Genomic DNA, 13,117 nt, shown 5'->3' with positions numbered 1-13,117 from the left:
CTGGAGACTTTTTACTGAAAGAGGAAGGCCAACTTTCTTTTCTGACATTATCTAATTTTTTAATAAAATTCCTTGAATGCAATTACATCTATATTAAAAATCAGTGAATTAGAGAAGCCAGATTACATGATAAGAATGAGCTGTGTAAAAGACCACAAGCACCTTCCCTAAGGAGTATTCATCTCTATAGCGTCAAAGAATAGAAGAGTAGAAGTCTTTCTCTTTGATATAATGTAGACTCAAAGAGAAGGTAAAGGTAGCTATAACAAAAATTAAACAGCCTTGTTCATGTGCAACAAATACCCAGTTGGTAGATGAACCAGAGGCAATGCAGTCAGAAGCAGGAGAAAGCAACAGTATTCAGTCTTGAAGGTGGATTAATGGGTTTAGAAACACAGAATGTTTATCAGCAGTGAAATCTCAATGAACTCATCTAACAGACAAAAAAGCTCACAATACGCACCATGAAGCCTTATGATCCAACAGACATAAATACAAGTACAGTATATATTCTTTATTCTTCTATATACAAACTTCTTGTCCTGAAACTCAGATTAGAGCACAAGATTTTTGTAGGACTTGGTGCATTCTGCCAGGATCAATTTTGTAACAATCTGTTCTTTCAATACTGTCATGATCATGAACAGCAATAATGACTATGGTAATGATTGTAATAAAAGTTCAATTTTGTTGTAACTTCAAAACTCTGCCTAAATGTTAACACTAATTATTCCAGAATCTTTATGTTATTCCCATTCTTGCATATGTGAAATGGAGATGTCACAGTACGGTGATGGTTGTCACAGCACAGTGATGGTTGTCACAGCACAGTGATGTATTGTGTTTACACCAGTGAAGTCCCCATGAAGTAAATGGAATTTCAAAGGTATTATTAAAGGCAGAATTTATACTTTCCTTTAAAGATCCTTTCTGGGAACACATATCTTTAAAGTCATGATTCATAAAATATATATGTTGAAGAAAGCACTCCATTGAAATAAATGATCCTTGGGTGTATGCTGCCTGTAGTATGCTTGGCAATATATGCATTAGAAAGAGTCCCATTAGTCAGTCTACTAAAGGATCATAAACTTAACTGTTGGACTAGCAGAGCTGGAGTAAATGAAGCATAAACCAAGCTAAGTAGAACCTAACATAAACAGTATCTGTTTCACCTAATGTAGGTATTACCATTTTCAGCTACTAACATGCTTATACAAAAACATTGGGTTGGTTTTTTTTTTTTTAGATTCTGTATAATGTACAAAAAAAACCTGTATACCAACATTAAGCAAAGAAATTGCATCTTCTGTGCAAAGTAAGTAGTATTTGAGAAGGTAAAGGGTATTTGTTTTCCTTATTTTCTTCAATTCTTCCCCCATAGCAAAAAGAGAAAAGAGGTTCTTTTTTATAAACACATGTAGTGAGTGACAGGACAATGGGGAATGGTTTCAGTCTGAAAGAGGGCAGGTGTAGATTAGATACAAGGTAAAAATTCTTCACTATGACTGTGGTGAGCCACTGGAAGAGGATGCCCAGACAATTCATGGATGCCCCATCTGTAGAAGTGTTCAAGGCCAGGTTGAATGGGGTTTTGAGCAGCCTGGTCTACTGGAAGGGCCATGGCAGAGAGGTTGGATTTAGGTGATCTGTAAGGTCACTTCCAACCCAATTCAATCTATGAATCTATGATTCTATGATAAAAACATATTGTTTGACATTCTCAGATTGGAAGGGCCCCCTAAGGATTATTGATTCCAGCTCCCTGCTCCTTACAAAACTACTAAAAATTAAACTACACACTTAAGAGCGTCATCCAGATGCTCAAACTCTGACACTCTGGTGCCATGACCACTCTCCTGGGGAACCTATTCCAGTACCTGACCACCCTCTCAGTAGAGTAACTTTTTCTGATGTTCTATCTGAACTTCACTTGATGCAGCTCAGCTCATTCTATTTTCTCGTGTCCTGTTGCTGGTCACCAGAGAGAGAGCAGGATCTCCCTTACACTGCTCCCCTTGAGAATGAGATCACTCCTCAGCTTTCTTTTCTCCAAGATGAACAAACCAAGTGACCTCAGACACTCCTTTTAAGTCTTGCCATCGAGGCCTTTCACCACCTTAGTCAGTCTCCTTTGAGCACACTGTAATAACTTTACATCCCTCTTTTACTGAGACCCCTCAAAACTGCATGCAGTACTTGAAATGCGTCTGCTCCACTACAGGGTAGAGTGAGACAATCACTTCCCTCAGCTGACTCATGATATTGTGCCTAATGCATGCCAAGCTGTCCCCTTTGGCTGCCAGAGTACACTGGTGGCTCGTATTCGACTTGCCATGACCTCAAACCCTGAGATTTCTCTCATACAGAGTGGTTCTCCACCCTCTCAAACCCCAGTTTGTATATATAACAACAATTCCAGGTGAAGACGCTGGCACTTGCTCTTGTTAAATTTCATATGGTTGGTGCTTGCCCAGCTCTCTGGTCTAACCAGATCCCTCTGTAAAGCCTTTCTGCCCCAGAAGAGGTCCACAGCTCCCCTGAGTTTAGTGTCGTCAGCAAATTCACTTTAATGTGTATTTAATTTCTGTGTCGAGATCTTTTATAAAAACACTGAAGAATACTGGCCCTAAAACTGAGCCCTGAGCAGCCCACTGGCACCTGGGTGCCAGCCTGATGCCACCCCATTTAACACCTCTCTGAGCCAATGTGTTGTGGATTTCTCTGTGCTCTGTACATTTTATCCAGGAGGATACTCTGGGAAATAATACTGAAAACTTTGCTATAATCCAAATGCACACATCTACTCTTTTTTCTTGGTGGCTGACCTAGTGCTGAAAGGAGATTAAGTTGGTTAAGCAAAACTTTCTCCTCATGAACCCATTCTATCTGTGTCCAGCGAGGGTGTTGTTTTTCAGATGCTTTACAATAATTCCCAGAATGATGTCCCTGTGATGTCACTGGCCACATCTTTCAGTACTCTGGGATGAGTCCCATTGCGGACCAGAGATTTATGTACATACAGCTGGAGCAGCAAATTTCAAACAAGTCCAGGGTCAGCTGGAAGTTTATCATTCACTAATGTGTTCCCAAAGTTCACACACCTCTTTTTTTTATGTGGTTTGTTTTATTTTTCCTAAAGAAAGAGCCATCAAGGGACTCCTGCAAGACGCTTCAGGAGTCAAAGTAATTTGGGGTTTTCCATCTTCCTTGTTTTCATGTACTCTTCTCCTTGGTCTCCTTTTCTCTTTCTCCCTCTGTACACTTTTACTATTTGGTCGGTTTGCAGCAACTAGAAAACCTGAGAATTGATGTTGAATTGCTGGAGGTTATGAAATATGTTTCATTGATTTCAAATAAAATGTCAGACATAAAATGCAGCATTCATTTTTATAATTGTCACTTCTGAGGGTTGCAATTGAAGCTGGTAAGAAATACCAGAATTTGACCTTACTGAAATAGAAGATGATAAAGAGACATGACAACACTTCCATAGAAGAAGTATGCTAAAGTTAATTTTTGGGAAATGAAGGTGTGGTTTTTAAAATAATGGAATTTTTAGAAATATATTTTAAGGGGATAAAAGGTAGTAAGTGCAAGAATTTTGGAAAAGTATGAAGAGATTATTAAAACTGCAAGGCACAATACATATTTTCACGCTTGTGAATTGGATATGCTCAGTCAAAAGTAAAATCACCATTCTCGAAAAATCACCTGTAATACTTGACAGTTGGTTAGGTGTTCCCTTGACAACTGCTCTGGTGAATCAAGGGTATAAATGAAGGCACTATTTCAGTGTTTTGCAGGACCCTTTTATTTTATGTCTTCAATATCAATACTTTTTTAGTAAAGGGATTTTTGGGGGGATTTTTTTCCTATGTTGAACTGTTAAGCTGGGCTAGCATTTTTCACATTGTAGGGAGAAAAATAGCAAGTAGTTCTAATTGTAGTCCTCCAATTGTGGCATTATAAAATGGACAGTGGTGTAGCTAGTTTCTAATAATTTTTCAGAAGACCATAAACCCTGCTTTGCTAGCAGTGTGAGGTCTTTATTCAGAAACACTCTTACCGTGATTATTTAGCTTGGATAAAAACAAAGGTTCTCTTTATAATGCCTGGGGTTATTTATATCTGCTGATATGACAATTTAATTTTGCTATACTTCTCCTTAATCTTTTAGAAATACGGCTGCACGTTCAGCATTATATAGAAAATACAATTGCTATAAACTAAACCTTCTTAAGTATGTTTACATAACCATGAATGCACCATCTTTACATGATTACATTGCATAGTTATAATGCATGAAAGCAGTTAAAAGTCTTCCAGAAGTTCCAGTCTCTGGACCTATTCTCATCCCTATTGTCAAATATGTAATCAGTTTAAGATACTTTACTGTGTTTCCCTTGATATAACTGGAAGCTGAAGCAATCATGCTATCAATTAGAGCTTAAGTCAGACTTTCCAATTATTAGAAGAGACATTAATAGGGATTTTGCATTCACGCTTTCTACTGCGCTCCTTTAGTGCCACCTGGTGACTAGCTAGAAAGGAAAAAAGTATGATTTTATTTCCAACCGGAGAAATCTATGATAATTTAAATTAAAACATTTACTTGAGCAAGATCATACCAGATTTAGAGGTGCCCCAATCTTAGGTAGCTTAAGAGGATTTATTTGACTACCAGTTCCAGACCCAATACCTAATATCCAGATCTGTGTCATGGGTGTGTGAGGTACACATTGCGCTTTGTTAGAAATCCAGTGTTCATGCACATAATTAATCAACATGCAACTATTAATGACACAGTCTATGACTACTGTTTTGTACCTGTTGAAGTTCATGAGTCTTTAGTAAAAAAATAGTAAATCCTTTGTAATTCTTGTTCTTAACTTTTAACTTTTATATAAAATCCACAGCAACTATGAAAAAAAATCATGATTTTCTAAGCCTAGAGCAAATAAGAAGACTGAACATCTTCTCATTTCGAATTTGTGGAAATAAATATTTGAATTCATCAGGCCTATATCTTAGCATCTCCAGGAACAGGCTGGGCTTCACATGGCTCCAGACCTGTTAAGATTACTGTGCATAACCTTGCCCATATATCCTGCACACATACACATTTCCTGTAACTACTTCTCACACACCCAATTCTTTACCTCCCTGTGAATCCTTTTTACATCATTATGAGTGTGATACGAATGAATCACAATTTTGCAGCCTGACAAAATTATCCTGCAATAGGAATCGTGTTGCATTCTCTCCTGTCACTGTCTCTGGAGGGAAAAATATGCTGGCTTTAAGTGCAGCCAGAATATGCCACTGACATGCAAGGCAGATGGACTGAAATGCCTTCAGCATCTCAACGAGTAAAAAAGCACCACTGAAAAATACTTCAAAATTTAAAGATGTCAGTGATTAGCCACTTTCAACTCAGGTGTTCTTAATGTGAGGTCAGTATCTCATAATACGAGGTTAATTAGAAAAATAAAGAAAAAATGTCAAGAGAATAAATCATCAGTTTCATTTTCTGTTTTCTAATGGATTTCAATCTTCTGTGAGGTGCATGAAATAATACAACTGTATTTATTCAGTTGCAAGATTAAGATAGATTTAAACATAGATTATAAGAAAACTATAACCAGGTTATAGAGCAACACTAATGTTATTTTAGTTCAAGTAATTTCTATGACAGAATATTTCAAGTCCCTTCTTTTTCCCATCATTGTTTTAAAAAAATAATATGATTATATTTTACATGTGTCCATGTTGTAGCTCTTTCTGGGTTTAATGCTATTGATAAAGACTGAGACAGCATTTATGGTTTAATTGCCATTTTTTTCAAATGTTTATAATATTCTAAGAAATCTGTCTTTTGGACTATTATTTTCCATGGTCTGTCTCTTTCTAAAAGCGATTCTAGGCATATTTAAGTAATCTAGCAAATTCAAACAGTCCTAATTTTGTGGTAACATAAGCATGAAAAATATCCATTTTGTTCACATTTCAAATGACAGGTTTTCCCTACTATGACAAGCCAGAGAAAAATGTCAAGTATTAATTCACTGGAAATCTTTACAAAGAAACAAATGCTGAAGAAATAGCACAGAGTGCATTCCAAACATGCACTCCAGAATACAGGGCAGTAGGTTTCTGCTTGTAGCCTGTGGTTTTATTCTCATGACTCAGTCACAAATCTATTGGCTGACATCAAACAAATCTGCTCTGCTCTTTGAGATTTCATTGCTGCATGTTAGAGAAAAAGCAAAGCACCTCTATGTCCTTTGTGAAGTTAAGATCTAATGATCAAAATCACTGTATAATAAGGTGCTGTTTAAAAATTCCTAAAATAAAGAACATTTCAGTATCAAGCAGTCTTTAAGACTTATTTTAGTTGTACCTATATTTAATCTTCCACTTTTTTCCTCAGTAAAGGACAAAAATAATATAAATTATCTGTACAAAACAGTGAGAATGTGTGCACACCAGGCATTTGCAATGGAAGTTTACAATGCTGAATGGCTGGCTAATTGCTTGAAGATGGTCCCACTGACACAGACCTCATTGTTCTTTTATTTTTCTTTAGATGAGCATTCTTCTTAATTAATTTTGCCACTTCACTTAAACTTTCATTCTTTGTGGACTGGACCATTGTAACATGTGCTATAATAGGTTATTTAGAAAAAGAAGCATGCAGACTTCAGAAATCTTTCTGAAAATCAGGAACAAGGCAGGGGCAGAGGGTGGGCTTTGCTGTAAGAGTGTCAGGTCTCTACTACAGTACCCACTCAGAGCAGAGTGCATCAAGGAAAGGCTGTGAGTTTGTTTCCCTCAAGAGAGAATCTTAAATGACCTGATTTTCTATTGTCTAAGAAAGTTATCTTTATACACTCTGACATGCTGAGATAATTCCCAGCAACTTAAATATGAGTAGGAATAATAAATCAAATTCAAAGAATATTTTATATTTCAAGAATTGGTTGGAAAACACAACAGTGGAAGCATTTTCTCAAAAACTGTCTTTATTTCAAGTACCTGAAAGGAAATCACCAACTATCTGTCAATATATCCATTGTTTACTAAGGAGAAACTTCTGTTTACTGAATTCATTATTTATAATGAAATTCTGCAAATCACATGGTCTTCAAATCAGCAGGCACTGTTTCTGGCTCCCTATATTTAAAATCAAAATATTATGCTAACTTTAGACTTTTCAAGAAGGAATGCAATTCAAAATACCTAAAAAACATTACTCTTTTTAGCCTAAGATTATAACTAAAAAGTGAATATTTTCCAAAATCATTTGAGTAGTTTAGGGGTGTAGATCACATTTCAGAAGGTGATAATAAAAAATGCCATTCAAATATCTCAGACTTTTCAAGAAAGATTCAAAAACAAGAAATTTGTTGCATGCTTACAAGGTAGAAATAATTTAGCACATTTCAACCCCATGCATTGGAGTACAGTGAAAAGTCAATGAATTAGTATTGACTGATTTAGCTGTGAACTAGCAGTGATATGACCATTGGAAAGGTGGGATTTATTAATAAGTAAGGATCAGCCGCTGATGTGGATGTTCTGGCTATAAAGGTGAGTGAGTAAATGCAATGATTTTGTGCTACCCACTCAGAAATCACTGCAGTGAATTGATAAATATTCATTAGGGGCCCATACTATACAATACTATATCCATTTATGTCAATGCAATGTTCCCAGCAACTTCAGAGGTGAAAACTGAGACTCTAAATTTCATAATGAATCTACAGAGAGAAGGATGAAAAAGTAAGACTTTAGAAACAGAAGCAGAGACAAAAAACTCAAGGCATAACCTGAAATAAAACACGCCATGGCAGCTGCATACAAGCAACCAGGTGGTGATATATAAAAAGGTACCATTTAAGACTATGGTACATCTTGATATGTTTTCTCCAGGACTAAATTTGTCCTTATCAATGCTGAAGTAATTTCTATTATTAGTAATGCTTTTAATGTACAGATCGTAATGGGCTTTAAAATATTTTAACTCTTTCATATGTGTATGGCATAACACAAAAATTCATCTATCCCAACAAAAAACAATATCTGGGATTTCTATTACTGTCCTTTACCATTTATTCAGCTAAAATAAATGGAAAATTTGGTAGTCCATATAAATGAACTAATTTTTTTCAGAAACTTTTTTAAAGTTGGTAGTGTAGCATTTGTGAAATATTGCATAAAAATGTAAAGTTGTTTTTAGAAGCCATACCCCGGCAGCCTCATTATGGTGACTTGGCTGCAATTCTTAGTGTTTTATTGAATGTTCACTAGTATTTACTTCACAAATTCCCTTAACCTCACATTCTTCTTTATCTCTAAGGCTCAATACCAGAGTTTGCACTAACACACTTTCCTAGTAGTGATAACTGCATCACAGTGTAATTTTTCTGCTCAGAGGTATGCAGCCTTTCATCTCTTATTCCATTTCTGTTCCCTCTGTAGGTCAGGAAAAAGAAATTTCAACCTCAGCTGTTCAGCATCATTCAACATTGATGTCACTTGTCCAACAGTCCTCTGTACTAGGGAGACTGTATGTCAACTACAATTAGCACTTAAAATTTATCAATACCCACTTTAAAGTTTTTTTTTCTTCTTTTCTCTGTACATATTTGAAATACTAGTCAAGAATAGCAAGAAGGCAAACAGAAGAGGGACATTAGTGGACAAAACTTGCATCTTTTGTCTCTTGAGTAATTTAATAGCCATGAAACTGCAATTAGTAGTGTCCAAAGATTTTCATACTTTATGGAAGTATGAATATCTCTTACACCTTACCTTTGCCGTGTGAGGTTTGAATACTCCGTGACCAACAGTATAAGCAGCAATGGGATCTTCTGTTTCCTTACAGCTACATGTTGCCTGCGGGCAGTCCTGAAGGTTACTGCATGATTGAAGTGGCTGCAGATGGAAACCCCCCTGTACAGCACAGACTTTCCTTCTCACATCGAGCATCTCGGGTGAGTCTCCAAAACATCAAAAAATAGCTATTTGCTTTGAACATTTCTTCAGCATATGCGCTACAGTTATTTTCAATGGAGAATAGGTATATTCTTACTTCTTCTAAAGGAGGAAATATAATTCCTCTTCAAATATCATTCTTTCTAATAGGTCTTTTCACATCCAGCAACCACAACACATCCATCCATTAATTTCTTCATTTATTTGACTCTGAAGCCTCTCTTCCTGCTGCACAAAGTCCATAAAAAGGACATGGATGCTATGAGAGTTTAAAAAAGTATATTAGCAGTCTCATTTACCCAAGGCCAAGGGGTTATTAGAAAAAATTCAGATATTATTAAGCAGTAATTCTAGTTACTTTCTAGTTGCAAGCTACACTGTCTAGTGGAGGACAGCTATGAATCATCAGTGATTTAATTTGGTGTCAGTATTTTTGCTGGGACTTGGCTTCTGAATAGTATTGTGAAAATATCTGTCTCCATTTTGAAACTGGTATCAGAAGATTCATTCTGAATGGACAAGAGGCCAGCTTTCTCAAATCTTGAATTTTTCAGTTATTCTTTGTCTTCTTTTTATTGCCTTTGTTATGCATTCTCTCATCGCAAGATTATTTCTGCATGAAGCATTTTTAAATGTTTTTAGACAAGATTTTGAACTGTGATTGATGGCTTGCTTTATAAGTTTGTTCACTAGAAGACAGGTCAGTTATTTGTAGAGATGCTAATCTTGATGTGCATCTCACAGTATGCACTGCTGGTTTGTAACAGAATTTCTTCCCTTGTGTGGTATGTATGATGAATGTCAAATCCTCACGACTAGCTATTACATTTTACAAATCTGCTCCTAATCTCCAAGAACCTCTATTTACAAAGTACACAATCAAAGAAAGAACAAAAAGACATTTCTTATCACTAAGAGGTCTAATGAATATCTTCCCATTATTGCCCAAGATAATCCTTTTCACTACTCAGGGTAAAAGTGAAGAAAGATATTTTCAAATTAGTATTTGAAAAGTTAAACATTAGTATTACATAAGTTATTGATATAATGCTATATTGAACCTTTTATGTTATTAACAAGACTTACAGAAATTCTTTCTTTGCGCCTCCTTAAAATATATTCTGGTTAAGTCAGTTAAATTCAGAACAGGACCTTTATAGAAAGAATGTGTATTATGATGTAGTAACATGAGCTTGAACACCAAATACATTACGATAAAATCCAGTGATGTTAGAAACTGAGCAAAGCCTACTCAAGTTGTTCTGTGATACACTGGATCTGCCCTCAAGGTTAGTGCTTTTGTAAAATAAGCCAAATAATAAAGGAGATGGTGTTGCCAGTGGAGTGTTAAAAACATTGTTCTTAATCACAGACAATTTATCATGCAGTCCAATGCTTTGCTTAATTCTTGAAAGAGATTCACAAGCAGAGAGAAAATGTTTGCAAACACTACTTACAAATCTTGTCTATCACTGTGGTGTTTCATAGCTTTGTTTGAAAGGGGATAAAGTCAAGTGATCTGAAATGAATTCAACAAGTGCAGAGCCAATGTCTTTGAATTCCTTTGGTATGAAAAATCTGATTTAATTTTATCCATGCTCTAAAATAAGTAGGTGTTTTTCCCTTCAGAATGAAAGATGCTAAGTAGAAGAATATCTGGCATTCACATTCATTGTATCACAAAATTTCACTTGAAATTGTCAGCAACATAGCTCCAGGATTGACAAAAGTAATAGTGGAAACAGCAAATCAAAAATCATATGGATGTGTGAATTCCAGATAAATAAATGGGATGTTTTCCTCCTGTTTCTAATTCTTTACACGTGTCTGAATATGATAGTGAAGGGCCTCTTCTCTATAAGTTACCCCCTCACATGTTTTACATATGCTGTGACAATTTGTAATTCCATTGGTTTATTCCTGCTTGACTTGAAAGGGCTAGGTGTCACCCTCCTTCTGGACTAATAGTATTGTACAAATAAATGCATCACTGTGTGATACAAGTACAATTTTTTTCAATTCCCAAGAATTGGCAGACACTTAGCAAATGAACTTAGGAATGACGGAGCCCCATGTCAGAATTCCAGAAAGTCAGGAATTAGCTTGAGGAGTAGAATTCAGTGTTAAATAAACCACAGATCATTTATAAGTGATGATTAAGGGATTGAATTCTAAGTCAGGCAACAGACGAATTACCATAGTGAGCACTAATATGATTTGTTCAGACCCTGTGTGAACAATTTGTGGTTGTTTCTTTGCACCTCTATAAGGATGTTCTAGGCTTTTGGAAGTGTGAAAGGTTCCTTTTTGTTTTCCCCTTGGGCTTCAGTATAGCAGCCTATTTTCTGTGACTCATTAAAAAAACTAAAATATTTTTTTGTATTCCCTGTATCTTGGGATCCCTTAAATCCCAGGTCCTAAAGGAATTGTCTTCAAGTCTACAGCTTCTCATGTGTTCCTGCACCAAACTCCAGCCATGAATACACAACTCATCATATAGGATGAGGGAATCTATGTAAAAAACTTACCATGTTCACTGTGATTAAGGCTGGGAATTCCAATTTGTGTATCAAGGGATGTATGTTTTCTTGTATATTTGAAAATAAGAACACACATTAAACCACCCTCTTTATAAGGATTATTATTAAAAAAAAAAAAAAAGAGAACAACATTTTTTAAAAGAATCGCTTCAGAAAGTGTCAGAGTTCTTGGCCATCTTCAAGTAATGATTATTTCCTTTATCAGTATCTATTATTCTTTCATTGTTTACAATAATATCACAAATCACATTTTTTCTGATGAATCTCTTCTTGTTTCTGCAGATCAACTTTGGATCAATCTTCCTTGGAAAGGTTCCTGTTCATGAGGAGGTTCATCGATGTGCTGGGCAGATATATGGCTATAAAGGATGCATTAGGGATTTTCAAGTTAACCACAAAGAGTTGTTCCTCATAGATGAGGCTCTTGAAGGAAGGAATGTTGAGAACTGCAATGTTCCAATATGCGATTATCATCCATGTCACAATGGTGGAACCTGCACTAGGTAAGAGGTATTTCTTTACCCATTTTATCATTCATTCTTGATGAAAAATTACTACAATTTTCTCTGTAATGAAATAATCACCAATCTTTTGTCCTGATAATTTCAAGTAGAAAATGTGGCATCTTCATGCCAGCCAGAGAGATGTTACACTTTACTTTCTTGCATGAAAAGTGATATGAAATATAATGATGTTGTCCACACAGGATATATATCTTGTTGAAGCCAGAATTCCTTTGCAACCAACTAGATCAGTACTGCTACAAGACTACATCTGAACTTTTCTATAGACAATTTGGACAGAAGGCACATAAGAGGTCATTCTGTTTCCTAACAACTCCACATCTTACTCAGTGGTGTACCCTCACACATCTTCATGGTGTGTTCCTGGGTGCAAATGTTCATCATCATGCTATGGAAAGACTAACAAGTGACTTTCTTGTTCACTTCAGCATATGTGAAAAGATATTGTCAAAGAACCTTTGAAAGATAAGGTGTGTCATGCTGAAAGAGGAAATGGAGTCTGAAAAATACATGAGTTAAAAGAACAGATGATGCTGGTTCAGTTGAATGATGGTTCAGTAGGAGCACAGTAACTTTTTAAGCCATAGCAACTTGATCATTATCTAAGGAACTCAGCATTTAGAAACACATTTCTGTTTAGAAATGATAGAATTTATGAAGTAGCTGCCAAATTTTTAAAAAATTGTACTTCCAGGCAAATGCTGAATAGAACAGTTTAAAGTTCTTTTGATGTTCTAGGCCACTGTGTCCTTCTTAGATTGAAGAGACCTTGAACAAATTTTTGAGGGACTTCTCTGCCTCTTGATTGATGTGAACACACAAAGAACACAAAACAGGTCTATGATCTCTAAGTCTTGTTTGACTAGACCACAAATGAAAGCAAGGCAGTTTTATGAAAACACACAATTTGCCTACCAGTCTGATGAAACGGAGTGTGTACTTTGGAATAATGAATCTGTTTTTTCTCTGTTGGTCTTTACTGCATCTCTGCCGTTCTACTGCTTGGCCTGTCAGCTGCCATTATGGAATACTGTTTCGTTTGAATTTGTGTCC

General features: G+C 35.9%; 1 protein-coding gene across 1 annotated transcript in view; it reads left to right on the top strand.

The window, feature by feature from the left end:
* The window catches only part of EYS (eyes shut homolog), a 610,207-nt gene that overhangs the window by 494,924 nt on the left and 102,166 nt on the right, over positions 1–13,117 (top strand). The window contains exons 30-31 of the mRNA XM_041477332.1: positions 8,891–8,999; positions 11,823–12,043. Of these exons, the coding sequence (XP_041333266.1) occupies positions 8,891–8,999; positions 11,823–12,043 (330 nt within the window). The remainder of the gene's footprint in view (positions 1–8,890; positions 9,000–11,822; positions 12,044–13,117) is intronic.

This window comes from Pyrgilauda ruficollis, unplaced genomic scaffold (assembly GCF_017590135.1).
Source record: "Pyrgilauda ruficollis isolate IOZ18807 unplaced genomic scaffold, ASM1759013v1 scaffold40, whole genome shotgun sequence".
NCBI lineage: Eukaryota > Metazoa > Chordata > Aves > Passeriformes > Passeridae > Pyrgilauda > Pyrgilauda ruficollis.
Note: the sequence above shows the minus strand (reverse complement) of the source record. Positions and strands in the feature narration are given on the sequence as shown.